The sequence below is a fragment of the Brachionichthys hirsutus genome, chromosome 5 (genome assembly GCF_040956055.1).
Source record: "Brachionichthys hirsutus isolate HB-005 chromosome 5, CSIRO-AGI_Bhir_v1, whole genome shotgun sequence".
Classification (NCBI taxonomy): Eukaryota; Metazoa; Chordata; class Actinopteri; order Lophiiformes; family Brachionichthyidae; genus Brachionichthys; species Brachionichthys hirsutus.
In genome coordinates this window covers 7,255,716-7,283,372 of record NC_090901.1, presented here as the reverse complement: position 1 = coordinate 7,283,372, position 27,657 = coordinate 7,255,716, and the positions used below count along the sequence as shown (strand labels likewise).

At 52.8% G+C, this 27,657-nt stretch overlaps 2 protein-coding genes across 2 annotated transcripts; both read right to left on the bottom strand.

The window, feature by feature from the left end:
• Positions 1-273: 273 nt before the first annotated feature.
• Positions 274-20,412, bottom strand: kif21a (kinesin family member 21A). The gene is made up of 35 exons (XM_068739708.1): positions 20,369-20,412; positions 14,035-14,257; positions 13,208-13,390; positions 12,871-13,011; positions 12,669-12,800; positions 12,375-12,545; positions 12,024-12,139; positions 11,747-11,942; positions 11,484-11,673; positions 11,330-11,396; positions 11,055-11,258; positions 10,852-10,896; positions 10,077-10,164; positions 9,883-10,009; positions 9,253-9,441; positions 8,649-8,848; positions 8,414-8,521; positions 8,262-8,330; positions 8,034-8,179; positions 7,738-7,882; positions 7,455-7,649; positions 7,261-7,362; positions 7,002-7,167; positions 6,590-6,610; positions 6,106-6,163; positions 5,971-6,025; positions 5,666-5,868; positions 5,013-5,138; positions 3,647-3,783; positions 3,381-3,555; positions 2,948-3,112; positions 2,385-2,502; positions 2,090-2,260; positions 1,664-1,863; positions 274-1,573 (listed from the first exon to the last, which is right to left on the bottom strand). Exons 1-35 carry the CDS (start codon positions 20,410-20,412, stop codon positions 1,483-1,485), a joined length of 4,767 nt encoding a protein of 1,588 aa, XP_068595809.1. The 3' UTR covers positions 274-1,482.
• A 1,646-nt stretch (positions 20,413-22,058) lies between these two features.
• On the bottom strand, positions 22,059-27,440 carry LOC137893758 (proton myo-inositol cotransporter-like). The gene is made up of 12 exons (XM_068739191.1): positions 26,765-27,440; positions 26,491-26,650; positions 25,525-25,730; positions 25,337-25,445; positions 25,071-25,234; positions 24,885-24,999; positions 24,485-24,610; positions 24,217-24,335; positions 23,952-24,104; positions 23,537-23,709; positions 22,682-22,747; positions 22,059-22,588 (listed from the first exon to the last, which is right to left on the bottom strand). The coding sequence occupies exons 1-12, from the start codon at positions 27,180-27,182 to the stop codon at positions 22,580-22,582; spliced, it is 1,818 nt and encodes a 605-aa protein (XP_068595292.1). The 5' UTR covers positions 27,183-27,440; the 3' UTR covers positions 22,059-22,579.
• Positions 27,441-27,657: the final 217 nt, after the last annotated feature.

Here is a 27,657-nt window from a genome sequence, read left to right as displayed (position 1 = left end):
AGACGCGGCTGACCGATGATGAAGACGAGGGGAAGTCCGTGTGAGCGGCTGCAGCCTTGTTAAGCAGATTTATTTAAGGTTCTGGAGGGCGGTTCAGCTCAAAATAGCCTGCCCCCCCCCCCCCCCCCTCCCGGGAGCTTCCTGAAACCTCAGAAACTCGCATTTTCTACAGAACCGCAGCTGTACTGGAGCGATCGATGCTGGACCGGACTCCAGTTCTGTACGTCAAGTCCGTGTAGATAAACCAGAACACAAGAAAACAGGAGTGTCTTTGACAGATGGTGTTTTATTCTCACCGGGAATCTGACATTAGAATCGCTACCGTTGGAGAGAAAGAAAACAGAACCTCCGGGAGTCCAAAGCTTTAATACTTGCTCAGTCGACCCAACAGTTCTGGGCCTCTGCATTCGGATTGCTGGTCCCACAAACTCACATTCAGTCGGACTCTTTTTAAATACATTTACATACATGTACTAGAATAACGCAGAGATTCAAACGTGACACGCATCGGTTGTCAGGGAGACCAGGAGGCTTCCCCAGGAAGGCCCATAAGAACCAGAACTGGGACACAGGTGCCAAACGAAGGTACTAGAACACAGAGATGGCTCCCGTCCAAGAAGGCGCTCGCTAACGGGGGTCAGGGGGGGGCGGAGTCAGCCTAGCAGCGAGGGCGTTACATTCAGCAGACGCGTTTTAACGATTAAAACGGAACCTGCTCACATTCAAAAAGCGTCACGATTCTCAGACGGGTCGGTCCGATTTCACAGGTGCTCAAAGAACAATTCGACAGTCTGGAAAATGCACCCGTCTGCGCTCAGCCAAAGGCTTTGATGCCAGGATAAGTTAGCTTAGCTTAGTTTAGCACAATAACTAGGGGTAGGGCTTCAAATGATCACAGCACAAACAGGAAGAGGAGATTTCCCAAAATGCTGAACGTGCATTAATTGGAGCTGTGAGGGGGCGGAGCACATAAGCAGGAAGGTGAAGTCACGGTGAAGTCAAGGTGAAGCACAGGGAACACCGCTTTGCAGTTCCAACACTCACGACCAGCTGGAGAGGCCCGGTTACAAAGTCCAGCTGGCAACCCGTTAGCTCTGCCGTCTTGTTCCTCGCCGCCACTCGACTTCCTGTCCCGTTTCCGCTGATCCAACAGAATGGAACAGAACCCACCGGCCATGGTGCTGAACTCAGCCCAGCAGCAGGGGATGGGTTCCAAGAGTTTGTCAGTCCTGTTGAACTCTTGAATAGGCATCATTAACAACACTTGGAACTACAACTGATCAGCAGGACCCTTTGAGCAAGCGACAGGAAGTAGGAGACGTCCCGCCGGCTGAGCAATGGCCGTGGGAGGTATGTGATTCAGAAGCCGGCGTTGCTTTAGAAAGCGGGGGGGGGGGGGGGGGGGGGTCAAAGTGCAGGGCAGAAGCATCAAAGGATGCAGCTAGCATCATTCCAGTGTCAGACCAGCAGGTGGCGCCGTCTTCAGTTGCTCGCCACTTCGTCTGCATTGTCAACCGCTTCTGAGGTGCTGTCCAGTCCGCCGCGGGCCCGCCATATCTTCACGGTCCGGTCACTGGAACACAGGAACAAGGAGGAGTGAGGAACGCTTCAGTATGACAAACGGCGGCGTTAGCTTGCGGCTAAGCTTCAGCGCGGGACTCACTCGGAGGCCGTGAACAGGTGGCTGCTGTTTGTAGAGATGCTGTTGATGGGGCTCTCGTGACCCTTCAGCTCTCCCAGCGTCCCCAGGGTGTCCGTGTGCCACAGCTTGAGCACCCCGCCTCTGCAGCCGCTCAGCAAGGCCGGGGAACCGGGGACGACGCCCAGCGCGCAGACCCAGTCGCGATGGGCGTTGGGGACTTGCTGTGGGGGAGGAGGGATGTTAATAGACTGGTGATAATCGTAAAAGCAACACACAGCTGCGCCAATAGATTATTCCAAACTGGTTCTGTGTTTGTGCTCCTGGAAACTGCGACAAGGGCACCTGAAAACACTCCGAACTAAAGATAACAAAAAAACTGCACTGATGCGGAGCCAAACAGCCAATCAGATAAAGAACCAGAGCCCTTAAATGAACCCGCTTAAGTACCTGGAGGAGGTCTTTGCGGTCCAGGTCCCACTTCTTGATGCCGTTGTCACGGGAACCGCTGAAGAAAAAGTCTCCCTGGACCGCCAGTGACTCGATCCCGTCATAATGGGGCGGTTCAAAGTTGTGCGTCGGGCTGATGCTCCCCAGGGAGCCCTCAGTTACATCAAAGAGCTGCAAAACCCGACAGCGCCGACCGTTAGCACGCTTAGCGCGACGGCGCCAACACGCTGTGAAGCGCGTCACTGCTGTAGAGGATTCATCCCAGCGCGTACTGGTGTAAAACCACTGGACACACCTTGATGTAGTGGTCCTTGGACCCGGTGATCACCAGGTCCTGGTTGGACCCGGACCGGTCCACAGTCAAACACATCACCGGGCCGATGTGTCCCGTCAGCTTCCCCGTGGACGCAAATCTGACGACGACAGGAGAAATACGAGAGAGTCAATATTTCAACTGTAACCATGGAAACATGACAGTGAAAAATGAACCGATTCTGCTGTTTGACGGTTTCGGAACCGTTCCAGACTCACGGCGGAAAGCGTTACCCGCCAAACGAAGCCTTTCAGCAGAACTCAGCCGTCATTGATGGATGACGGCTACGGATCGGATGCACAGAATCCGATGTTTCAAGCGTGCAATAATAATAAACTTGCAGCGTTTCGCATCCAAAGACGACAGAACGAGCCAAGCGGACAGACGCCATTTCCTCCTCAGACTTTACGAGAAGACATTAAGTGACTTTAGACGTCTTTAAATTCTACGTTGACACGTAATGTAGAAAACCAAAACGAGCATCTGGCCCGCTGGCCGCTAATCCCAAAACGATCAAAATGAATCTCCCGTTCCGCCTGCCTCACCTTCGCAGGTCCCACACTCTGACGGCGTTCCCGGCGGCGGCGTACAGAACCGTCCCGCCGGGGTTGAGGGCGATCTGGTTGATCTGGTTCTCCCCCGCTGGGATAGTGACGGTGCGGCTGGTGCTGGACAAACAGGCGTCCCCAACGGAGACCTGGCCGGAGGACCTGAAGACGGGCAGCAGAGACACGCGGGAACCAGCAGCAGCTTTTAAACGCCTGATATTCTAGCGAACCCAAAGTACAACATGATGACGAATGCGGCTGCTTATTATAGGATGCTTTAAGATCATCCAGGTCAAAATAGATTATTAAAGCAGGAAAAATGACGTCTCAAATCACGCACGATGCTAAGCGCGCGGCGAGCGGATGCACAGTGACTCATGATCCCGTTATTCCGCATAAAGCGTCCTCTAATCCAGCCGGCGATGCTCACGTTAGAGTTCGGATGCACTTGGCCGAGTCCCGGATGTCCCAGACTTTGATGTACGAGGTGGACACGGTGAAGACGAGACTGGAGCTGTAGCGGACGGACACCACGTTGTTGGGGTGTCCGACGAGGGACATTATTTCCTGGCCGGTGACCAGATTCCACACCTTACAGGTCCGATCTGAAGGAGTAATAAGAGTCCAATAACCGTCACTGAACGTGTAATAAACGTCAGGAGGTGAACGGAGAGTGGAGCATTGTGGGTAATTAACCTTTGGATCCGGTGAAGAGGAGGTCGTCTGTGCAGTCGATGCACAGAACCGCTTTACTGTGTCCCTCCGCCACGTGGACGCACTGCAACGTCGCCGCCCGGTTGCTCTTAGTGGGCGGCACCGGGTTGATGATGCCCCTGGAAACGTGCACACACACACACACACACACACACACGCCCCTGAGTGACTGATGACTGTCAGACCAGTCCATCACACCGATCCACAGTGACAACGCAGCGAGCAGCTCGGGCCAGTGATTAATAGGATGCTGCAAAAACCAGAACCATGACGGCCCACGACCGGAGGACAACCCAGGGACGCGATCACGGCGAGACACAGACCGGTCCTCTAATTGGCCGGTCATGTTGACGAACTGGCATTTAGTGGTGTAGCCGTCCAATCAAGGACAGTCGGACAACCAGACGTTGAAGTGCAGCTACTGTAACCATCGATCCAGAGACGGTAGCCGCTCGGTGTCTTTAGCCGCTTCGATCGCTCTCAGGTCTTCGTGGAAAAACCTCCAGACGCCCGAGGAGCTGAGGATCGGCGACGGGAACGCGCCGAGGATGGGGGGGTGGAGCTTACACCGTGGTGTTACACACCTACGATCATACCCATCCTGCAGGATATTTGCAGCGCGTCCCCGTCATACAGCTGAACCTGGAGACGTGGCTAACGGGACAGAGGAAGTGGTGGGACGTCTTCAGACAGCCGGGCTGCCGTAATTAAAGCGTGTGCTAAGCTGCTTACACACGACTGGTAGGCGTGTGGGAGGTCTGCACGAGGACAGAAAGGGGACGCATATGCTGCGTTCACGTCACATGGGAGCATCCGGCTTCAGATGAATCACACACGTCCAGCCTCAGACGGGCATCACTTCTCAGGTTGTCCGTCACAATCTGGATTAAAATCGGTTTTAAATAACGCCACGAGCAAAAGTCACCTTTTATCAAAGTATCAGCATCTTAAATTCATTTAAATTCTGTCTCCGACAACAAGAAAAGCTGCAGCGTTGGTAAATTAGTCAATTAGTCTCACATAAGGATGGAAAGGATTCACCGTTCAGAAGAAGAGGGCGGGGACTTGTTGCCCAGGTAACACGAGTCAGAAGCGGGACGGCAGGAGAGGAATTAGTTCCAAGTTGAAAACTGAATTCGAGTCAAACATACCAAAGAACTAAAAACGCATCCCCATGACAACCACGTTTGAAACGCGACTTTAAATTCAGCAGAGAACTTGGCAGCTATTCGTTCCTGTCGATTCGACCGCATGCTTCCCCAAAGCAGGAAACCGAAGAGGAGGAGTATTAGTAGAGCGCTGAAGGGCTCGAGTCTGTTTGGGCCGTGCAGCCACATTAAGCTCTTACTGTTGAATCTCCTTGACCTTTGACCTGTCGGCCGCTGCCTGAGCCTTGTCATAGGTCTTCCTGCGAGAGAGCGGCGAAGGCTCCGGCGCTCGCTTTTCCACCGCCGCCGACGTTCTGGAGCCAGAACTGATCAGTTTCACACGCAATCCACAAACGCCACAAAGAATAAACCATGAAAGAACAAAACAACATGAGAGCATCAATGCAGGTGAGCATGCAGGACACACGGTGGGGGGGGGGGGCACGGCTACCTGGTACAGACGTGGCGCTTCACCTTTATCTACCGCCGGCACGACAATGTTATTCCATCACGCCGTTTCCTGATTGATCGCCGCTTGCATGCAAGTTAACGTGCTCATCCATCATGTTTGAGTCGGTTAGTGTGTTTTTGCCTTCGATGCGTTACCAAGCCGGAATGCAGAATTTTTTTTAGAAAAAAAGGAACCTTTTACAGGAAAAGTAAGAAATAAAGTTGACCGATGTCCACGTCCTTCACTCTGAGGACTCGGAACGGCCGTCTGACGCAACAACGCCCATGAAAGACGCGAGAGAAAAAAAAAAGAAACGCAGAAGAGGGTGAAGAGGAAACATCAGACACGCAGGAAGGAAGGAGGAAGTGTGGCGTTGGCAAAGCGGGCCGGGTCAGGACTTACATGTTGCCCAGTTTAGAGGAGAAGCCTGGGGAGAGAGCGGCGAAGTCCCTGAACGACGAGCCGGACGAGTCCACGTCTCTGCCCCCTTCTGGCACTTCAGCCAATGGCAGCATTGGACTGGAGAACTCTGCAGTCGGTGCGTCAGGGTTCGAGTCGCTGTTGGCGTACAGCAACTCCATCTGAGTGGTCGTCCTCCGACGGGCCTGTGCGGCACATAAACGTCAAAACTAAAACAGGAAGTAGCCGGAGAGACGCCAGCAAATGCAGAGCAGGTGGAATAACCAGGAAATATATTTTTCCAACACCTTATTTCTCGTTTTGTTCTCGCCGCAGAGCTTCATGAGATCGGAGGTCAAGCTGCTGGAGAGAAGATAAATAGTTAAATATTAAAACGTAGTGGCGACGGTTCGAGGAAATGGAACAAAACCAGACGGCCTCACCTTCCCTCTGCAGAAGGGCTCTGGGCCGACTCGTCGCTGCTGCTGTCATCGCCATTTTCTGTCAAATGACACCGAAGAACATGAGACAATTTGAAACAATTTACGCGTCCGGTAGCTTTCACTTCTTCGTATTCTTTAAATTTAGCGGTGCAGCGCTAACGCAGAGAAACAGGTGAAGCAGACGGGGCGGTGAGAGACAATGAGGAGGAGGGCGAGGAATCATTAGGCTGTTGCTCCTGATAGGGGTCACGGCCCCGACAGCTAAAGAACCCACGTTGGATGGTTCCTGTGGAGGTTAGCAGGGTGCTAAAGCGTGGTAGCTGTAGCACGTGGTGAGCGAGGAACGAGGAGCGTCCCGACGATGGGGAGGGAAGCCTGGCTGCATTGCACCTCATGCAGCTGCTCGTGTTACGTCTGGTTAGTTCTCGGGGCGCAAAGGGAGGAACCATGCATTCACAGCAACGGGGGCGGGGGGGGCACTTACCGGCTGGAATGCTACCTAGCTCTGCAAAACCACAAGGGAACAAAAGAAAGAAAACATGGGGGAACAGAAATCAAAAACAGTCCCCCCGAAATCTGAACCGAGGAAATAAACTAATACAAGAGGAAGTCAAGTCCGTAAATAAGCGTCACACAGAGGATTCTGGGTAACTCTCGGGTTTTCATTCTGAACAATCCCGTATGAGACGTATTGTATTTGGACCAGCGCCTTTTCAGCAGACGCCAAACAGGGAGGGCGTGACAATAGGCCCGACATGCAACCAACCAGCGGCCCGGTCCACCTCCTGAACAGAAATCACCACCAGCACGCAAAAAGCTTCCAGCAGGCGGGCCGGGTCGAACCAGTGGTTCTGGGTCAGCGTCTCGGGTCCTCGTCTCCACGCCACCGTGGTTACCTTGCAGGGCGTTCCCCAGCAGCGCGTCCAGCTCCGGGTTGAACTCCGCCTTCTCCTTCAGCATGTGGAAGAGCAGCTGGTTCTGCGTGGCGCTGGTGATCTCCGTCTGCTTGAGCCGGCCCTCCATCACCTTCACCTGAGACTCCCTCTGGGCCGCCTGGAGACCCTGGGGGGGGGTGTCAGACGGTACAACGCTAACGCACCCGGTCGCAAGCTCTCGGACATCAAGAGTTTAATTCATTTAAATAAGGAACGGCACCTTGTTGACGGCCATGGACATGAAATGGTCCAGCAGAAAGCGAGCCTCCGTCAGGGTGCAGGAACCAATCACAGCGGAGATGTCCACCGTGTCGCCTTCCTCCTGTAGCAGGCAGCAACGAGGAAACAGAAAAACCTTCAGGCTCAACAACGCCATCACACCACGCAGCTGATGAAGGCCCAATGAAGCCGCGCCTTGGTTTCCTCCATCTGCATGATGTTGGCCTGGCAGTCTGCGATGCTGTCGTTGATGTAGTCGATGTTGGCCGTCAGCGCGTCCACTTCCTCATTTAGGGGAAGCACCGCCTTGTCCGCCTCAGGCCCCTCCTTCACAAGGCGGTCCCTCTTCCTGATGACCTTCTCTTTGCGTTTGGTCAGCTCTTCTCGTTGCTGCGTGACAAAAAAACTATTTGTGAGAAGATCCACGCAACGTTCTAAGCAGAACAATAATCGAGTGCAACCCGAGTTAACCAACGACCTTGAGGAGGCGGTTCATGTCGGCCTCCATGTTGGAGATGGTCATCCGCTGCATGATGACATCAGAGATCCGCCTCTCCATGGACTGCCATTTATTGCGAGCGACTCTGGTGGAGTAAATCCCGACGGTCCGCCTGTAGGAAGACCTGCAGACACAGCCCGGGTCCATCGGGTCATCCATGAACTTCTTATTATTCTTATATTTAAAGAACAAACGTGGACGTGAGGAGTATGTTTATGTCGCGTTCCTCAGTCGCCCCTCTGGAAACTGGAACGTGCCCCGAAACACGGACTCACCGCGTGCCGTTAGGAGCGGCGCTGGCGGAGGAGTACATGCGTCCAGGTGGAGGTCTGTGGGAGGAGTCCGGCGCTGGTTCTGGGAGGTTGACCTTCCTGATGATTTTACCTGAGGTGGGCCTGGCCTGCCTCCTCAGAGCCGTCACCTGACAGGCGAGACAAAGAGCGTTGAGCGCCGACGCGTACGACGACACGTCCTGCTGCATGCGTTCACCTCCTGCTGCTCACCTCCTCCGTCTTCCTCCTCAGAATCAGCTCCTGCTGCCTTTTCTGGGCCTCCAGTAACTTAAGCTGGTGCTGAAACACATTCCCAGCGCACGTTAAGACTCATGCCCTCCGACCCCTGAGCATCAACCCTACCGAAGGAGGAGAAGAAGCACCTCCTGCTTGCGCTGGTCTTTCTTCAAGGTAGCGATTTCCCGATTTCGCCGCGACTCGTTCATCCGGTTCTTCTCCTGCTGCTCCTTCATCTGCTTCATGAGCCGAACCTGGATCCGGAAAATCAGAAGTATTCAAAGACCGGGTCCGTGTCTCGGTAGTAAAATCCCTCCAACCACGGCAAACTTAAACCGTAACATTACAGCGCTGTACTGCAACCACGGCAACCGGCCACACCTTTGTCTTCTTCATTTCCGCCACGTCCATCTGCAGCTTCTTCAGCTGCTTCTCGTACTGCGATTGGTTCTTCAGCAGGCGGGCGTGTTGCTTCTGAGCCGACTGGAGCTTCTGGAGCTCCTTGTTCATCACGCTCAGCTTCTTCTCGTATTCCGTCTTGATCTTACGAGCTTTGTCCTCCGAGCCGCTTTCCACCGAATCTGAAAGCAAGCCGAGCGGGAATCATGGAACGCCGAGCACCTCCGAGGTAAACGGGCAGAACACGATAAATAATGTAAGAATTTAATGCTACTGTGCCAAAAAAAAACAAAAAAAAAACAGCATCTGTCTGATCTGTGTGCAGATAAACTTCAAACGCAGCCGTCACAGCCCGTCTGCTAAGAACCGGCAACTTTAAAGCAAGTCTGCGTCGTTTTATTTTTATTATTAAGGAACAGAAGGAGATGACTTGATCGCATACAGTCAGATAAAAATTCTTCAATACAAATAGGTCAAGCAACAAATTAAATATAGTCTGTTTTAACCCTGAAATAATCTGTGCAGAAGCGTCTCCGAGCCTCATGGGGCGTGGCTCAACGAGCGAGCAAGCCCCGCCTCCTCTTACTCATGTTGTGCAGGACGCGGTCCCTCTCCAGCTGCGTGTCCCTGATCTTGCACTGCAGCATCATCAGCTTCTGCTCGTACTGCTGCTTGAGCGTCTGCAGGCGCCGCTGGCTGTTCTCCAGCTCGTCGATCAGCTTCTGCTTGATGGCGATCTCGCAGGTGACGTTCGCCAGATCGGCCTGGAAGTCTTCTGTTGGGCGCCAAAGGACCAGATTGAACAGCGTGTTTTGTTTGAAACTGCCAACTGAACGGATCCGTTCGGAACAAATTCCATTAATGTTGTAAACACCTCGTCGCCATTAAGAAGAGACAAGAGCTGCCTCCGGTTTGTGCATTAAAGCAGCTTCATGTTGCTTTGCATCGCCGAGGAGCAGCTCTGGTTGGAAACCCGCCCCCCCCCCCCCCAGCTACAAACAACTCAATGACTTTCCAGGACCGTTTTCCAGGCATTGAAGAACCAACAGACATTTGATAAAAGATTAAAAGCTTAAACATGTTGTTCAGTGTGTTCGAGTGAAAACACACACACACACAGTTAACCATCATTCAAAACTTTTATGCGACGCTGGTTTGAAAGTGATTAAATAGCGCCCCCCAGTGGAGAGTCAGTATAAATGAGAACATTCCGTACCTTTTTCATCCGACTCTGAGTCTGAATCATCCGAACTCTCCTCCACGTCCATCTCCTCTTCATCGTCATCCTCCTCCCCCTCCTCCTCTTCTCCTCCTTCCTCACGGTCGCTCCCTTCCTGGACCTCCTATAAGACACACAGTAAAACGATTCAGCGATTCAGCACACAGACCAAACGGGCCAGCTGGACTCACCATGTCTGCATCCTCGCCGACCCGCTCCGTCGGTTCCTTCTCAGCGACCTTGTCCTGCTCGTTGTCGGGCACTTCCTCTTTGTTGGCGCTGAAACATCGAAACGTGGTTGAGAATCGAAGACATTGTTCAATTTTCTGCGACCTTACCGCGAGTTTCATCTGAACAGAACGCGTGGTCCACGTCCACAGGTCCCGTGAGACACGCGCACACACACACACACACAGCAGGTAAAGGTGCTGAAAGTTACACCATCGTTTGGGCAAACAAGCTCATTCATGATCTCGTGTCGTGTAAACAGTGGTACCGTCTTGGTTTTGGAGCTCGTTTGGGGAAAAGATGGTGTATGTTTATGTTTCCTTTTACAACGAGGGAGGCTTCTGATTGCACAAAAGCAGCACAAAGGAAAAAACATGGACGGAAAATATGCAAAGCAACATAAAATTCCTTTGTCAGTTGAGTTCATGAAACGGGTAAGTTGGATAAATCCAAACAGAGGGATTTGAGCGCCGGGACAGAAACGGTAAACTATTTAAGTCGGGAAAACGTTTGTGTTAAAAATCCGTCGGGAGAGAAACGCTCCCGTTCCAGGTCATCTGAGAAAAGACAAAAGAAGAAGGCGAGGCTGAAGCGTGATGAGTCGATGAAGGAGCTTTAATGGAAGCCAAGCGACTCTCTGGGAGCGGGGCGATGTCCGCCCAAAGTGAATTACAAGCTGTAAGAGAACGCTGAACAAGGCAATGGCAACAAAAAGGGGGGGGGGGGGCTCTGACAAACCTGGCATCCTCCTCCACCTCCCTCTCCTCTAACAGCTGCTGGAGTCTTCAGGAAGGGATGCAGGGGAGCGCGAGATGAAGGAAGGAAGGGAGAACGGAGGGAAAGAACGGTCAGAGGGAGCTCCACACTGGAAATTCCACCCCCCAAGATGCTCCTTTCTTTCCAGGCTAATCCGACGCAGCACGCCGCAGCGCTCCCGTCACCTTTTCTTTTTCTTTTTTTCCCGCTTCTTCAGCTTCTCCAGGTCTTTCCTGGCGAGTTCGATGATGTCGGACGTCTCCTTCTCGGGCGCCGGCGACGTGGCGGAGAAGGAGCCGGGGCCACCGTACAACGACTGGCGATTGGAGGCGCGAGACAGATGCTTCCTCAGATGCTCGCCCACGGCTTCGCTCTCCAGGAGTTTGGCTCTGGGGGCGGGGCGGATGTTAGCGCTATTAAAACCGACGCTTTCCTGTGATGCGAGCAGGCGGCTTTTTACCGGAGCTCTTCGATCTCCTTGATGTAGCTCTGGATCATGTTTCCGATCTCTTCAGTTCCACCTTCGCCTGGAACAGAAGCCGAAGCATTTCAGGTCAAGACGTTTGGACGAACGTCCGCGGTGACATCATGGCTGCGGCGGCTCTGACCCCCACCTGCCCTGACGAGCGCCTGATTGGCCTGGTCGCCGAGCAGCTGGGTGAGCCGCGCCCTCTGGGCGTCGATGGTCTCCTGCATGGCCTTCACCCGCACCCTCAGGTTGCTGTTCTCCGTCTGCAGCATGGCGTTCTCGTGGAACATGTCGCTGAAACTCTCCACGCCGTCCTCGCCCATCATGCGTTTACCCTGCAGGCAGGAGGAGGTGGGATTATGAAACCGCCTCCCGACGGACATTCGCTTCCGTCCCCCCGCCCCTCACCGTTTTGTACTCCATCAGCTCCATCTGCAGTCGGGCGATCTCCGTCCTCAGAGCGCTGATCTGCTGGCTCGCCTTGTCCTGGTTCACCATCACCTTGTTCTTGATGTTCCTGGCGCGGTTGGCGTACTTCAGCGTGTTCAACGTCTCCATGAAGTCGCGGTCAGACGGGCTGATGCACGCTATCATCACCGTTTGGCTGAGGAGGAGGAAGAGAGGAAACTCCTTTCAACCCGACGGAACTACGAGACGGAGGGCGAGGTCGCCGCGCACCACCGACCTGTTTCCTCCCAGAGAGTCCTGCAGGAGTCGGGTCAGTTTGGAGTCTCTGTAGGGCACATGGGAGGCCCGCTTGGCTCGGTCGCCCAGAGCACTGATGACATTGCCCAAAGCGAGCTGCGTGAAGCAGACACGGACGCCGAGTTCAGAACGGTGTCATTTAAAACACAAATGTGCAAGAAGCATTAACTTAGATTATTGAAACGATGCCCTTCAAAAAAGGTCAAATAAGGCAGGAAACGACATTAAAACAGGACGAGCTAGTTTACACACGTCTGCCACTAGATGGCAGTCTAACTCTAGAATGCCTTCGACGTCCTGCTGGAGCGATGAAGAGGAGGGAGGAGCTCACCAGTCCGCAGTTGATGGAGATTCCCTCTTTGGCTCGATCGCCCGTCGCCCCGGTTCTCTTCAGCCTCTCAGAACCGGCGAGGTCCACAAAGTGAAACTTGGCCGTCAGCGTCTCGTACTCGTCCATCTCAGCGTTGCCGTTGGTGACTCGGTTATCGGTCTCGGATTCTCGCTGAGTAATGACGACACACACACACACACACACACAGACACACACACAAACACACACGCGCTGTTAGGTGCTATCCGTGAACCAGCGTCACGGCGATTTTAATGATGCGGAGACGGTACGAACATTGTCGGAGGCGCAGACGCGGACTTGGCACAGGTGGATGGTGAAGATGGCGTGGGATCGGGAGCTCTGGACGTTCATCTGAGTGCTGGCCGTGGTGCGAGACAAGGCCCCGAGCTTCAGGCACTGCAACATCTGAGCAGGCGAGGAAGCAGCTTTAACACCAAGACCAGTGTAAAATATTTACTCCTCACAAATCCTTTACCTCCGTCTCGGAGGAAACGGCCCGCGTGGTCACGCCCACGGTGTAAATGCCCCCGGCGGCGTCTTCGTGGATCTTGATGTGAGATTTCTGCTTCTCTGCTCGCGTGGAGTCGAACAGATCCAGAACCTCCTCGTTATAGAGCTGCAGGGAGGGAGAACGTGTCAGCCAGCAGCCCATCAGCACCACCAGGCGACGGCGCGCAGGCGCCAGCTTGTTAACCCGGGAGTGTCGACAATATGATCCCGACATCTTTTTAAACCCCGCTGCGTCGCTTCCAGCGACTCGTGAGCTTAAAAGGAATAAGAAGCCTTTACGATGCATTCAAGACGGCGCGTACCTCCAGGAACTGGGCGTTGATCTTAAACTCCGGGACGGGACACCCCTGCTCCCGGGCGGCTTCCCGGCGTTCTTCGATGCCCTTGAAGAGGTGATGAACGGCGCGGGGGATGATGCCCAGCTCCTCGCCAGAGATGTTGACGTCGAAGCCGGTCCCCATCGTGTAGGTCTTCCCCGAACCCGTCTGCACGTGGAGGAGAAAAGCTCACTTTTGAAAAGGCCCACACAAATCACGGTGATCATCTTACGTTTCCCTGAATCCCTTCAGACATCTGGATTTATTTTATTTATCTACCTGCAGGTTCAGCATGTTGGGGGAGAACATTTAATATTTAGCATGTGATGCGTCTACAAAAAAAAAAAAAGCTTAAAGCCTGGTTTAAAATAACAGCAAATTCCTTTTAAGACAAAAAAAAATAAAGAACCTGTTCATGTCCCATCTCAAATGGGCCGAGTGGGTCGGTCTAAATCTAGATGGGACCCGTTAAAGCTCTGATTCAGGTCAGCCCAAATGTAATCTGTGTGAATCCGTCTGCACAAGTAGGCCAGCAGTGACAGCGGCAGTTACCGGGCAGATGTGGACACACATTAAAGATGCATCGCTGTCTAAAGGTGTGTGTGTGTGTGTGTGTGTGTGTGTGTGCTTGAGTCTGAATAGCAGGAGTCCCGTCACCACGGCAACCTAAGCAGCAGAGGAGAGGCACCATGAGGCCGGGACCTGCATGTTATTTCCATGTGGGGCCACACAAACATATTTTAAATCTGTTCATTTAAAAACCGCCTCAAGCGCCGGCAGCTGCAGCCGTGCTGCCGGGGACGAAGACTCGCCTGTCCGTATGCAAAGATGGTGGCGTTGTAGCCCTCGAAGCAGCCCTCGATCAGCTTCTCGGTGCAGGCGCCATAGATGGCGTCCTGCTGGGAGTCCATGTCGAACAGGTAGTCGTAGGTGAAGGCCTTGTCTTTGCCCAGGATCACGTGAGGCTCCCCGGGCATCACGTACGTACAGATGTGGCATCCCTCTATCTTCTCCCGGGCCAGCTGAGGACGAATCCTGAGAGAGAAACCGCTGCTAAATAATTCATCAGGATAGATTCATTTATTATCTTATACATAAATGAATGGGCCCTAAAACTAAGTAATTGCGTCTTGTCTAGACAACAAAAAGCTTTGGACGGCATTGTGACGTCATCGTTTGATTGTATTTCACCCATCCCAGGTGAGAGGAACGTCCTGCCGTTCGTTTACCAAATTTTTATCAAATGTAAATGTATTACTGAAGTACTTAGAGGCCAGACTACTCGTATCCCTGCCATGTTTCAAAGAGCTTCAGCTCAAAAACAAATGAGGATGAAAAGCACCCGACCCTCCGGTGTCCCCGGTCGGATACGGGCTTCACTGTGCCCCTCGTTGAGCAGCTGGGGGGGGGCAGCACAGAGCAGGCATTGTGTCCTCCCGCCGCCGACACCAGTGCCAGGCCGCAGGACGACAAGGCTGGATGGAGGCGAGGTATTGACCTGCCTGGGGGGTCACGACATTTCCACAAACAATGGCACAAAGATGATAGAACCCGGGCAAACGGATCCAGATGTAAACCGTTCCACGGTCTCCGACATTCAGGTAATCAGAGGCCTTCAATCACATGATCACATGACTGCAGCAAACAAACATTAAACTGAGCATCCCTGTACGAGATGTGATTATTTTAGACACTACGTATTTAGGGTGTCGTGGGAGGAGCCATTGTCAAAGTTCAATCGGGGTTAGGGTTGTGTCTCTGCAGCAGAGGCCTTTGGGTTCAGAGCTTTAGGACACAGGTGGGCCGGCGTGAACGCTGGAGGACGACCACACCCGTTACCCGACCTCAGTCCCTCCCACACCGATCACTGCGATCAATAAAGCACCACGGGTGACACACAGCCTGTAGAAAGACGTCGAGGACACGTGAAGACCATCAGGAACGAGTCAGGAATACTCTCATCCACCGCTGGAAGCAGCGAGTTGAACAGCAAACACTCAGCGACACTTAAACTGCATCTCTGTCGCTATGGTAACGGCATTCAGAAAGGGCCGAAAACAAGATACAGATTCCCTGGAACTACTTGTAGAGGTCCGTTCTTAGGACGTCCTGCAGACGAAAGCTTGCAAAGAGAGCAGCGCCGCAGAGAAAGCCGGCGAGATTCACAGCAAGCTTTGTTCGTGCACACAAAGCGGAAGGTGGAAGCCACGCCCACCAACGCTTGCCTGGAGAGCAAACACGCAGTGTCCGACAGCAGCCGTCCTTCATCGAGGACACGATTACGCCCGTGTGAAGGACAGAGAGGAAGCGTGAGCGGCGAGGAACAAAGAGGCAAGTAGAGTGTGTGTGTGTGTTACACACACACACACACACACACACACACACACACACACACACACACACACAACGTTCTGCAGGCCATGGCGAGACGCGTCCGTGTGGCCGTGATAACACAGAAGACGAGCTCCGCGTGGTCAACCTTCAACTTCCTGTCTAACCTTTGACTCGATGTTGGACACAAGAGGAAATAAATGTCCTCTACCCTTTAATTTGAAAGCATCAAGACAACACTGAACAGGTCAGGCAAGTTAACGTACGTCATCACACACACACACACACACAGGGATTCAATAACACAGTAGCGATAGATCTGTAGTGTCTGGACTATGCGTGACATGAAGGATGTGGTTGCTATGGTGACTGGCGACAGAAGCCGAGAATTAAAGTCATAATCTCATCCCAGCGGGACACAATCCTGATCAGAGTCCATTTAAATTAGCCGAGAGGAGAACTCTGGCTCAGCATCCTGCCAGTCAGAGGATGCAGAAGCACCAAACGTAACACAGCGCCCCCGTCTGGACGCAGCGCCTGTGCGTCCTCCTCGATTAGGGCTTTAGAAAATCATGGACGTTCAGCCTTTTGGAAAATGTGCTTTCAAAAACAAACAAAGCTGCAGTCCCCACGGCACACCGATAACGGCTTCGCCGCTTCCTGCAGGTCAAAGGTGAGGGAACAGACAACCCCCACCATTATCGGGTAGGGAGGGGAAGGCGTCGTCGATAATGATTCGTCTGTAGTCGACAGCATGGGTGGGGGGGGGGGGGGGGGGACTGACCGGGGTCAACGTCAGCGGGAACGGAGCGCTCTGTCCTCAACAGGCTGGATGGGCGGGCCCTTCAGGTGGGCGTAGATCAACGTTCGTTCACATTTATCACATCATTAATAGTTCATTACGATCATGTGACCTCCCCTAAACACTGACTTTAGTGCATAGACATGTTTAAATCATGCGGTACCGTTTGGCCTGCTAAGAAAATACATTTAAAGTCGTTTTTTTTGGGCCACTTCCGTGCCCGAATCCCCGTCGGGCCTGGAATCCGACATTCAGCCGCTGGTTGACACAAAACACCCATCTTTGTGTCAACCACAGGACGGAGACACAAAAACACGCCCCCGAAATGTGAAGCGTGTGCGTGTGTGTGAGTGTGTGAGTGTGTGTGTGCGTGTGTGTGACCGGGTGCAGGACACGCCAGCCAGCCGCCATCTGCAGATAACAAGTTCGATAAAGAGCCAAGGTCGAGTGAAGGCCGCGCAATTAACCGTTTGCATCCATGTTAAACGGCGTTTTATATTCTGCCAGCAGGCGGCCAATCAACGCTGGAACACTGAACAAAGGCACCGCCCACGCTCAGAGTTCACACCTGCAGCCACGTCTCATGAATATGCAGATTGCTACAGCTGCCGGTGGTGGGGGGGGGGGCATTCATTTACACATCCAACCTTCAGCGGCGTCTGACAATCTACCTGCGCTAAAAGGTGCGACGTGGAAGCTGCTGATTGGCTTGAGATAAATGAACGGAATCAAATGCATCGTCACGCATCGACGGCAGCCGGCGGGCAGAAACACGGCGGCAGCGCTAAAGGTAAACTGTCCTGCTGGCAGTTTGATGACAGAAGTTAAGTTACATCCACATCCTATTTGGAGCGCCGGCTCCACATTTAGAACTGGGCCCTTAACTGGACAGACCCGTAACCGGGGAGGGAAAGGCCGACGGCACCAACTGAAACGAGTCCGAGGAAAACAAAGGCGGCAGGGAGGACAACATATCTGTCAGGGTGGGGCGTACATGGAATGTACTCTATCATTACATCCAATTTGTTTTGCACGACCAGCTTGTTTCCAAAAGTGCTTCATAATGGGAGGGAGGAAATCCATTCCCTCCACATGTGGCGTCGGAGGCTCCGCGGGTGGAGGTGCGGCTGCGTCTGCAGAAATGTGCTGACTCCCGGGAGGCATATAGATAACTCCTGACTCCCGTCAGGAGTCTATTTTGGAGCGAGCTTAACCTAAGTGTAGGCTGCGCTCGGGGTCACGAGGTGGTGAGGGTTCAACGACACGCATCATTACCCTGATGCAAGGAGACACGTCACCATGACGAAGCCGGTTCCCTTAAATTAAATAGAATCCTTTCTGCTGCACGACGGAGCCACGTCCTGCAACCAGACCCGAGAACACGGACCGGGCCTGCAGCGTGAAACCTAACGCATGCAAGAGGAAAGGCTTCACATCTGAGAAACTGGGGCCGGATTATCATTTAGGAGTCATAAGGAAGCGAACCAAAGGCGGCCGACGCTTAAAAAGAAGTAACGAAACCCGTCGCACCCGGTTTCCCTCGGGCGTTTTTTGTTTTATGTTCTTATAAAAGAATGTGGATCAAACCACGAGGAAGTAGACAATACAAGGTGGCGCTCACCGCTCCAGACTCCCCGGTGCTTCGTTCTATCGATCTATGAAGCCTGCATCAAGCCTCGGGGTCTAATCCTGATCCAACGAGCCGCCAATCAGCCAATGGTTCGTTTCTCGGCCTCCAAAACACAAATACAAAACCACAAAAGGCACGTCTTCCCTCGGGTATGTTTCCTGATGAAAGAATGTGGATCGTAGCATGAGAATGCAGAGCGGGATGGAAGCAATAAAAGGTCCGGCCCTCAGACACAGCACGGACCCGGGGAGCAGCTAAACAGAAAGAACGATGTTTACAAAAGTCTGCATCACTTTACAAAATCATTTCTGGTATTTACCGGAACAAATCCAGTTTCTGAAAAGAGAAAACACAAGATCTACATTTTCCTTTCCGACAGAGAAAAGCGAAACGTTCTGCTCAGAGCTGTCGGACCTCGCTGAAGTTCTGAACCTCAAACACAGACAGGGGTTCGTGTGCGATCAGTTGCTACGACGACACGCGTCCTCCACCCCCCCCTTCTCCCAGCACCAGGACGCGTCAATGAGGATCTGGCTCTCACCAGACCAACCATTACACCGACGGCAGGAAGCGGGGACGAGCCTGAGACCCGTGGATCCCTGGGTAACGAGCACGAATGTCTAAATGTCTGTCCCTCGTCTGTCCCTCCTCCGCTGGTCCTCCGCCGGTCCTCTACTGGTCCTCTCTACTGGCTTCAGTGAGTAATACCCGCTCTGATGGGTAGCTCGTTTTAACCAGCTTGTTCTACCTCAGCTAACCCCGTCTCCACGTTGGCTAAGAGGCCTCAGCCCGGAGCTTAGACTTAGCGCCCGTACCAGCCGCGGCACGCCTGGAACTTAAGAGGTTTCGGGAGCTTTTTAACTTTATGGGAATCGTTGCGTCCATCAGCTGACCGGCAAAATTAGAGACTCCTTACGGGAGGCTCAACGTCTCGGCTTTTCACGTTCAAAGCTTCGCGAGCTCGGCCGCAGGAAGCGAACTCGTGACGGCGGCGTAAAAACATATTAGCCGCTCGCTATCACCTTGATCCCTAGCGCTCATCCGTCATCGCTTCAATAATAAGTGGCAGACACTTGACGTGCCTGTGAGGTACCGTCACAGCAGGCAGGTCTAACAGGCCTCTCAGCCTTTGAGAACAAACTACTGGGACACAACGCCCACGACAGCAGCCAGGAGGGAGTATTGTGCAAGAGCTCCACGGTGCGTTATCGAAGCCCGACCTTTCAGCGCACGGCTGCGTGCGCAACACGGTGCGTTACCGAAGCCCGACCTTTCAGCGCACGGCTGCGTGCGCAACACGGTGCGTTACCGAAGCCTGACCTTTCAGCGCACGGCTGCGTGCGCAACACGGTGCGTTATCGAACCCCGACCTTTCAGTGCACGGCTGCGTGCGCTCCACGGTGCGTTACCGAAGCCTGACCTTTCAGCGCACGGCTGCGTGCCCAACACGGTGCGTTACCGAAGCCCGACCTTTCAGCGCACGGCTGCGTGCGCTCCACGGTGCGTTACCGAAGCCTGACCTTTCAGTGCACGGCTGCGTGCGCTCCACGGTGCGTTACCGAAGCCTGACCTTTCAGCGCACGGCTGCGTGCCCAACACGGTGCGTTACCGAAGCCTGACCTTTCAGTGCACGGCTGCGTGCGCTCCACGGTGCGTTACCGAAGCCTGACCTTTCAGCGCACGGCTGCGTGCCCAACACGGTGCGTTACCGAAGCCCGACCTTTCAGCGCACGGCTGCGTGCACGCCAAGCAGAAAGCAAGGAACTGCAGGACCTGCAAAAAATACACACAAAGATGACCGACTGCAATCACAGACGAGATGGAAAACAAACGCACCCAAAGGAAACAGAGGAGACACTGGTGTCCCCTGATGCCAGTCACTACCCACTGCGCCACCTCACCACCAGCTGGGCGGAGGGGCGCGGCCCACGTCAGCACATCCACCGGCCCAATTCCATTTCTGTCATGGTGGAAAGCAGACCGGTCTCTGTAAACAGGGCCGGGCTGTCCGTCTGCTGGAGCAGCAGCAAAGGGCTGACTGTCTCTGCGGGGCGGGGGGGGGTTAAAACAGGTGACGTCACGCAGTAGCGTCCAAAGCACGGCCCACGCGTGACCACCTGTGGGTTTACTCAGTCCAAATAACGAAATTTGGTCCTGAAAAGCCGGTTCGAGCACCGGGTCCCCCGCCGGGAACCGCATCGCCCGGTTTAGAATCAAGACGATTATTTGTCGGTAATGATTTACCGGGATCAGCAGATGCTGCCGCCGACCTGTGCAGGTGCTGCTAGGCCCGCGGCGCTGCCTGGCAGGTGGCGCCGGGCAATTAAGAGCGCGCTGCGCGTCGAGCCGCTGACGGAGCGTTAGACGCCGTTCGGTGGCTTACCTCAGCGCCACGCGGACGGAGCTCTCATCCTGCCCCGTCGTCATGATCTCCTGCCCCGGTGTGCAGAAAGCAGATTTATCCGCGTTGGCTTCTCGTCCTGGCAGAGCAGCGAGAAAACGGTGCGCACTCCCGGCGGCCGAGCAGACCGGGCAGCGGGAGCTGCTCACCTCGACTCCAGCGCCTCCGTTCCAGAACAATAATTATCTTGACGGTACTTTACGCATCATGTCGGTGAGGCGGCGTCCCGCGTCTACGTCGGACGCATCAAAGCGTCGCACAGCCCGGATACCTCCGCGGCTCAGCCCACATGGAAGAAAGGAGGAGGCCGCAATGCGTCACGGAGCCACGCCCCCACATAGACGTACGTATTATTGTTGTTAGTCTGTAATTAAAAGCACCATTATATTCACCATGAATTTTTATTTAGCGACACGGAACAAAGGTACACAAACGCATGACGTCACAACTCCCGAACAGCAATGGGTATAAAATTATTATTATTATGGCCTCTTAATAATGAATAACTAGGAGTGAGCTACATTATTACAAAATAAAAGCATTTAAATCTAGATTATAGTTTGTTCATTTGTAAGGGGACCTTGTACAATAAAGAACATAAATGTCTACAGTTGTGTGCATTGTGCCGGAGTTATCTTAAAGCTAATTTGCATTTGCAGTCCCTTTGCAGGTCCCTTGGTCAGTTAAAACATCAATTATAAAGCATAAAACATCACAAAGAATCAACATAGAGCATTTTATCAAACCTGTGCAGAGCATCAAATCACTCACACAGTCTGACTTGAAATCAATCAGTCAGATCCAGATTTGCAAGCCTATCAATAGATCTTTTTTTTGTTCTTGAAGCTTCCAAAGGAGTCGCAATACTTAATGTCAGGATATAGATGCATATCTACTAATCATTGGTCGTGATTTATTTTATTGATGCATGAAAGTGAAATCGTGTGTCTATCTTTTGTAAGATTGTATTTGTTTTATTCTATTGTTCTATTTATTTTAGGATGCTTATAACAAACAGACAAAGGGATGATCGACGAAAACTAACCTTTCTGCCGACTCGTGTGCATTTACATTTGTATTTACGTTTTTGTATTTAGATTAGAAGCCCCATCAAGCAAATGCAGCAGATATAATCTAGATGTGATAAGAAGCCCCAGAGTTTCTGTTCTTTGCTTGGGTGAGAGAATCATTATGGTGTCGCCTATCAGAGGAAACCCATAGGATGGCTGGTCGTTTAAATAGACAAATATAAAACATGCTACTGGTTTGAGAAGTCGATGAAATGTGCTGTGTATTAATACTGCTAAAATGTGCACAAATATAGCAAAGTAAATCCAGGCAGTATTTTTATCCTCCAGTTTATATCCTTCAACTTCAATAACACCATGAATACAAAGGTCCGGTTACAACCCCACCAACCTACCGGGACAATGAAGAGAGCAGAACCGCAGGCTCACGGGTCAGAACGTACGGATGACGGCAAGCCAGAAACTAAAAATAAACATGCTTCACTGGGGTGTTGGTGCAGATTTAACGAACCCCAGCTTCTGAAATTCTGTCTTTGCAAACGATTTAAGCATCAAAGCAACCCGACAGAACGTTCAGCTACGGGTTGAGACGATACGTAGGGAAACTGGAACACAGAGGAGCAAGACAAAAACTCAGAACGGGATCATTTGCCAGCTTTTTGACACATATTTATTATTTACCTGAAACGGTGCAAAAACAACATGTTTAATGTTCGAGATCACCACATGACTGTTTCAAGGATTTACTAAACAGGAAGGCCTCGAAGGCAAACGATGCATTCTGGTGTCGTTTAATTCTCATATGCAATCCCTTTCTTTGGGCATTCTACAGCTTATCTGTCAACTTCAAAGTAAAACACGTGTAAATAAACGCAGCCAAGCCTATTGTCATACCGCAACGCCTCAATATGTGCATGTTTATTTCTTTAAAGATCTTACTGATGAACAGAACGTGAAGAAAATGGAATGGAAAATAAAAGCTTTCACTGGGATTTTGTCACACAGACATTCACACCCATTTCTGTCTCGTGTTAAACATTAAACATCGAGTAATAAATCTCACACGGTCTTCATTAGCTGGCTCATATCGAGGTAAGACAGAACCAACAGGAAGTTCTGTTCAGAGGTGTTCTGTTAAGGCTCCGGGGGGGGTAACAGGTCACCATTAATGGAGCTGCAGAATCAACGACATGAAATTGAAACCCTAAATCACTATTGCAGAACAGCAGAGATGTGAACGCACTCGGCGCCGTGAGGTCGTACTTACAGTGATATAGGCTACGGCACCGTCCGAGCCCACTGCTCCATAGCCTTCTGCCCTCGGGTGCAAACCCTGCTAGGAAATTGAAGATTTGAGCAACCCCTTTTAGAATCTGACGTAGAAAAGTGACCTTTTTTCTTTTTTTTTTTTAAAAAGTGCAATCGCTCCCACTTCTCACACATTAGCAGCAAGACACCGATTTTATTGAACAGCACCACAAAGCAAAAGATTGTCCCTGAGATCTTTACACCGACAGAAAGGCAGAGGAAACGGCGAGTCAGCAAGAATGATCGATGCAAAGGACAGGGTGAAGTGGAGACCATTGATTTGCTGTGGACGACCCCTCACGGGACAAGAAGAAAGTACAGTAGCAAGAGTGATCGGTTTCCTGAAGTAAAAAAAAAACACAAAGACTTTTTACATAAATGTTCTCATCTGGAAAACAAAATCCATTCCCAAATGTAAATTTCTAATCAATAAAATATTACATATGAAAGGTTTAACAAGACCAAAAAAGTTCAATTTGAGATGTAATTGTTTTAATGATGATCCACTGACTTCTGAAAATCTTGCTCTAATGATTTTTAAGATGGACGGTGGGAATGATGGGAAACAAGAAGAAGAATGCACAAAAGAAAAAAGAAAAGCAGTCCAACTCCCAGGCAAGATGAAGGAAGAATGAATCAGAGATGAATCCGCAGCGTCCATCGATAACCTGCAGTTCACTGGTTATAAATACCCGCCACCGGAGGGCAGCACACAAGCATCGCTTCCCTGCAACAGCGAACCAAGGAAAAGCCTCCCAGTCTACTCTACGTCTGAGCCATCGCTCTCAGAGAGGAGGTAGCTGCTGCCGTTTACCCGACTGTACTGGACTCGGCGATTGTCATTGGGCGAGGAGGCTCCGCAGGAGCAGAGCGGACCGCCGAACAGCGTCTCCATGTCCTCCAGCCGCAGGCCCTTTGTCTCGGGGAGGCAGCCCAGGACGAAGAGCAGACTCAGCAGCACCAGGCCCGCGTACAAGAAGAACACCCCTGGATGACATGTGTGCTGTTAGCGTCTGCTAATGCTAAAATGACGTGTGTGTGTGTGTGCACGATGTTTGTCCAACACCGACACTGGCTGAGAGGAGAAGTGCGACCGGGACAAGTTGTCACTTCCATCACAGAGGCCATAGGATTTTATAAAAACATTTCTCAGCTGTGATTTTTAAACTCCACAGAGGACGGCGATGGACAGCAAATGACCATCATCACACCTCCCGGGAGAATCTTACCATAATAGGTCAGAGACGCCGCGACATCGAGGAAGGTCAGAGACACGAGGACGTTGACGGTCCAGTTGACTCCGGATGAACAGGCGTTGCCGGTGCTGCGCGCCCACAGCGGGTAGATCTCGGAGTTCACCGTCCACGGCATGGGACCCATACCTGAACGGTAAACGGTCACAGGGAACAGGAGCGTGGCTCACATCGCGTTGGTCGGTCAGAGGCGGCTCCGCGTAAAAATAAAAGACACGAATATTATAAAATGCTTCCAGACCTGGAGCGAAGAACGCCAGGTAGAGGATGAGGCCCGTCAGGACAACCCAGGAGTAGGACGTTGGGCAGTAGTTGGACGCCCAGCTTGGACGCCCGGCCGCCACGGTCAGGTTGGAACACCTGGAAGAGGGAGATGAAGTCGAGTCAATTCATTTTGATGCTCCAGCCGTTCCACGTTCCAACGCCGCGGTTTGGAGTGTGTACCGCCACACTCACGTCTATCGCAAACACACCCCCCCCCCCCGCCATGCAGATAAGCAGCGTCTGACCTTCCCCAGGAGGCGTAATCTGTGGACGCTTGACTGACGGGGGCGCAGGAGGAGTCGTACACGCTGCTGCCGTTTACACGATAGCAAAATCCACAAGTCGGATCCGTCACGCAGCGCTCGCAGGACCTGGAGGACAGAGCTGACCTTAGAACCTCTGGGGACGCGGTGCACACAGGCTGGTACACACACACACACACACACACACACACACACACTACGCCGTCAGCAGCGATAGCGCACATCGTTGATAAAGACGGAGAACCCTGAGAACAACATCCATGGAAGCAGCAGGAACCTTTAAAAGTATCAAATATGGTTTTTAAAACTTTATTTATACATTTTCACAGACAGAAAAAAAACCTCCCCAGAGAGATGTCTCCAAAAAGAAAAGGAATCTCACCCGTACAGGCTGCAGGTCGTGTTCTGAGGGTCGACTGGACGGCGGGTGACGGGCGGAGAGTTCTGGGCAGAAAGCAGGAACCCGACTGCCAGCAGAACCAGACTCAGGCCGGTACCTGCGGTTTGCACACGGAATAAATCCAGAAAGCCCGCAGAAGTCAGATGTAAGGATAATAAAGTGTCTGACCCGAGAGGCTGCCCAGCGTCAGCTTCCTGCGGCCCACTCGCTCCACCAGCCACACCCCGGCCAGGGTGAACAGGAAGTTGGTGCCAGAAGTCACGGCAGCCAACCAGATGGCTCGCTGATCGTCCCGCACCCCCGCCATCTGTAGAATGGTTGCACTGTAGTACCTGGAGGACGGACGGACGGACGGACGGCTTCAGGCTTTTGATCCTACGTGATGCTTTAAAAGGGCGGGGAGGACGCCGGGACGACATAAATAAATGTCCTACATGACGGTGTTTATCCCGGACAGCTGTTGAAACATCTGGAGGCCGCAGCCAATGATGAGAGCCCTACGAGTCGGGCCGTGGCGGAGGATCCGCAGAATAACGAGACCCCCTGGAGGACCGGAGGCAGACGTCAACATCGCCTACTTCACGTTCCCTTCTCTTATGACGAAGAGACAGAAGTCTCTCACCTCCCCCGGCCTTCTCCTCCTCTGCGATGCTGGCTCTGATGGCTTCGTGCTCCACATCGACACCCCGCCCTCCTCTGATCCGGCTGAGAACCTGGAGGGCCTCCTGGTTCCGGCCCTTTTGGAGGAGCCAGCGAGGGCTCTCTGGCAGGAAGAGGAAGCCGAGGAACTGCAGCCCTGCTGGGATGACGGACAAACCCAGCATGTACCTACGGGACAGAGACAACACCTCAGAGACGTGGAGACGCAGCTACGGAACGTAGCCTGCATGCTAACCGGCTAGCCTCAGGCCGTCCTGTTTGGTAATAACACGGAGGTGAGAAAATAACGTGACTAACAAAGAATAAAAGCAGAAGACAGAAAAACACCAGAACTATTTAACTGGGATCCAAAAATGAATAAATTAGGCTAGTTTAAAAAGACCATGCAATTCTCCACGTGAGAGGGGGAAAACATTCCGTCTCTAAAGGACCGCCCCCTCTCGCTCCCCTGCAGGCCGCACCCGTCGTCACGGCGTCAACGCTGGCGTCCCGGCGGGAGCTGGGACAAATCAGCTCGGGCTCTAATCTCTGTGGTGAGACTGGCCTTTGTCAAACTCTTTCAGTCCCGTCCTGGACGCGGGGGACCCTGAGCAGGCCGTCCCGCGGAGACGCCAGTCAGACAACCTCGTTCCTGCCACAGACCGGTTTCAGACGGGCAACTTTTCCACGCACCGGGGGGGGCGATTAAATTAAAAACGAAGAATGTAAATGTAACCACTAAACCTTCCATTATACACGTGTAATAACTATTAAATGTTTATTACACCGATATCGATTTGTTGAAGTTGTGGTCTCAATAACTGCTTCTTTTTTTTTTTTAGTAACGTGTCACACCATCATCATGGCTTCTTAAAAGCCATAATGATGTTGATTTAGGGACACGGTGGAAAAGGAGACCGAGGCGGTGTCGGGTTGCAGCGGCTCGTACCTCCAGCCGCCGCGGCCCGCGTAGCTGAAGCAGCCGTCGATCACGCTGGCGATGAACTGGCCGCCGGTGACGAACAGGGTGTTGACGGTGACCAGCCGACCTCGTTGCTCAGGGGGGGACACTTCAGCGATGTAGACCGGAACCGTCATGGAGGCCAGGCCTGGGCGGGGGGGGGGGGGGGGGGGGAATGGCCCGACACTCAAACGACTTCAGGAGAATCTTTTGTGATGAAGATATCAGATTACAGAAACGGACGGCGAGTTTAAGAACTCACCTATGCCCAGGCCGACCACGATCCTGCCCACCAGAAGCACCGCCTTTCCCGGGGCCAGACCCAACACCACGCCGCCGACGCCGAAGATGAAACTGGCCGAGAGGATGCAGACCCGCCGCCCGAGCCACCCGTTCAGGGGGGCGCCGCCCAGGGAGGCCAGCGCCGCCGCCCCCACCGTGCTGGACACCAGGAGCTCCTGCCAGAGGTTACTCAGACCCATCTCCTTCTTCAGCAGCAGCATGGCTCCGGAGACCACGCCCGTGTCGTAGCCGAACAGGAAGCCCCCCAGGGCGGAGAAGAACGCCAGCAGGTACACGAAGCCCGGCGTGGGGGGGTCGCCGTCCGGGGGGTCCCCAGAAGGAGGCCCGATGAGGACCCTCTCTCCATCGTCCGCTGCTTTCTGTCTCCTGCCGTCCATCCGGACTTCAAGCGGACGCCATGGAGGCTGAGTGCTGGACACAGACGGAACCGGGACGTGTGGTTCTGACTCACCTCACTAAAAACCCACACAGGAAGAACAATCGCTCATATTTACACGAGCGGCACCTGAAACCTGGTCCGGCTCGAACCCAGAACCCAGGAAGAGTCGCGGCGTCCCGGTGGAGCTCGTAGCTGCTCCGCTACCGGAACCGGTTTTTTGCGTCGCTCTTCAACGTTCCCTCCGGTCGTCTTCTTCTCCCGGTACCGTTAATACTGCCGTTTAAACGCCACGTCACGAGAGCACGGCTGCATTTTGAACGACTGTTTACTTCCTGACAGCTTCGACGTGGCGCCATGTTGGCGTGACGTCAGCAACAACGTAATGGAAAAAAAATAAAATAAAGTTGCGGCAGGATTTGGTGCGTTCAGGAACATCTGCAAATTATGCATTTAAGATTTAGCGTTTTCCTGTT